At 43.4% G+C, this 1,972-nt stretch overlaps 1 protein-coding gene across 1 annotated transcript in view; it reads right to left on the reverse strand.

Annotated features, from left to right (window-relative positions):
• LOC107307566 (beta-enolase) overlaps positions 1–1,972 on the reverse strand; it is a gene marked incomplete at its 5' end in the record, with an annotated part of 12,511 nt that continues 10,539 nt past the window's right edge. Inside the window, 2 exons of the mRNA XM_015851079.1 lie at positions 1–73; positions 359–467. Of these exons, the coding sequence (XP_015706565.1) occupies positions 11–73; positions 359–467 (172 nt within the window). The remainder of the gene's footprint in view (positions 74–358; positions 468–1,972) is intronic.

Here is a 1,972-nt window from a genome sequence, read left to right on the forward strand (position 1 = left end):
TCGGAGCCCCTTACCTCATGAGCTGGTTGTATTTGGCCAAACGCTCCGAGCGGCACGGAGCTCCTGTCTTAATCTATGGGGTGGGGGGGATATATGGGGTTATACGGGGTCATATGGGGAGATATAGGGGCATTCTATGGGGATATATGGGGTCATATGGGGAGATATGGGGTCATATGGGGAGATATAGGGGCATTCTATGGGGTTATGTGGGGATATGTGGCGACATGTGGGGATATATAGGGTTCTATGGGGCCATATGGGGTCACACAGGGCCATAAGGGGCCATAGGTCACCCCATATGGCCCTATATATGGGGCCATATATAGGGCAGGTGTATGTGTTATAGGGCACATACCTGGCCGGTGCACAGCCCCACAACCAGGTCCGCAATGAAGGTGTCCTCGGTTTCCCCCGAGCGGTGACTGACCATCACCCCCCAGCCGTGACTCTGGGCCAGCTTACACCTATATAACAATAACACAATGATACAACAATGATACAACAATAACACAATGATACAACAATAACACAATGATACAACAATAACACAATGATACAACACAACTACACAACGATACAACATCACACTGACTGACCATCACCCCCCAACCGTGACTCTGGGCCAGTTTACACCTATACAACAATAACACAATGATACAACAATGATACAACAACACAATAACACAACACAATGATACAACAACACAATGATACAACAACACAATGATACAACAACACAATGATACAACGTCACACTGACTGACCATCACCCCCCAACTGTGACTCTGGGCCAGCTTACACCTATATAACAATAACACAATGATACAACAGTGATACAACAATAACACAATGATACAGCAACACAATGATACAACAATAACACAATGATACAACAACACAACGATACAATGTCACACTGACTGATCATCACCACCCAACCGTGACTCTGGGCCAGCTTACACCTATATAACAATAACACAATGATACAACAACAACACAATGATACAATGATACAACTACACAACGATACAATGAAACAACACCACAATGATACAACAACCACACGACACAATGATACAACCACACAATGATACGATGCAACACAATGATACAACCACACAACGCAATGATACAATGATACAACCACACAATGATACAATAACACAATGATACAACCGCACAACAACACAACTACACAACAACCACACAACAGAACTACACAATGATACAACAACACGACACAAAGACACAATGATACAACACAACACAATGATACAACAATACAACACAGCCACACAATGACACAACAACCACAAAACAATGTAACATCACAACCCAACACAACCACACAACTACACAACACAATGTCACAACACAACACCACAATGATACAACCCAACACAACAACTCAACATCACAACCCGTCACAACACCACACAACAACACAACCCCACAACAACACAGCATCACAACCCAAAAACCACACAACACAAGATCACAATGATACAACACGACACAGCAACACAACCACACTACACAACACAACATCACAATCACACAACACAACACAACCACACAACACCACAACCTGATACCACAACACAACCACACAACCCAACATCACAACCCAACACCACAACCACGCAACAAAAGATCACAGTGATACAACACCACACGGCAACACAACCACACAACACAACACAACCACACAACACAACATCACAACCCAATGATGTCACAACACAACAACACAACATCACAACCCAATGTCACAACACAACAACACAACATCACAACATCACAACCCAATGTCACAACACAACAACACAACCCAATGATGTCACAACCCAACAACACAACATCACAACCCAATGATGTCACAACACAACAACACAACATCACAACCCAATGATGTCACAACCCAACAACACAACATCACAACCCAATGACGTCACAATCCAACAACACA

Source organism: Coturnix japonica, unplaced genomic scaffold, assembly GCF_001577835.2.
Source record: "Coturnix japonica isolate 7356 unplaced genomic scaffold, Coturnix japonica 2.1 chrUnrandom677, whole genome shotgun sequence".
NCBI lineage: Eukaryota > Metazoa > Chordata > Aves > Galliformes > Phasianidae > Coturnix > Coturnix japonica.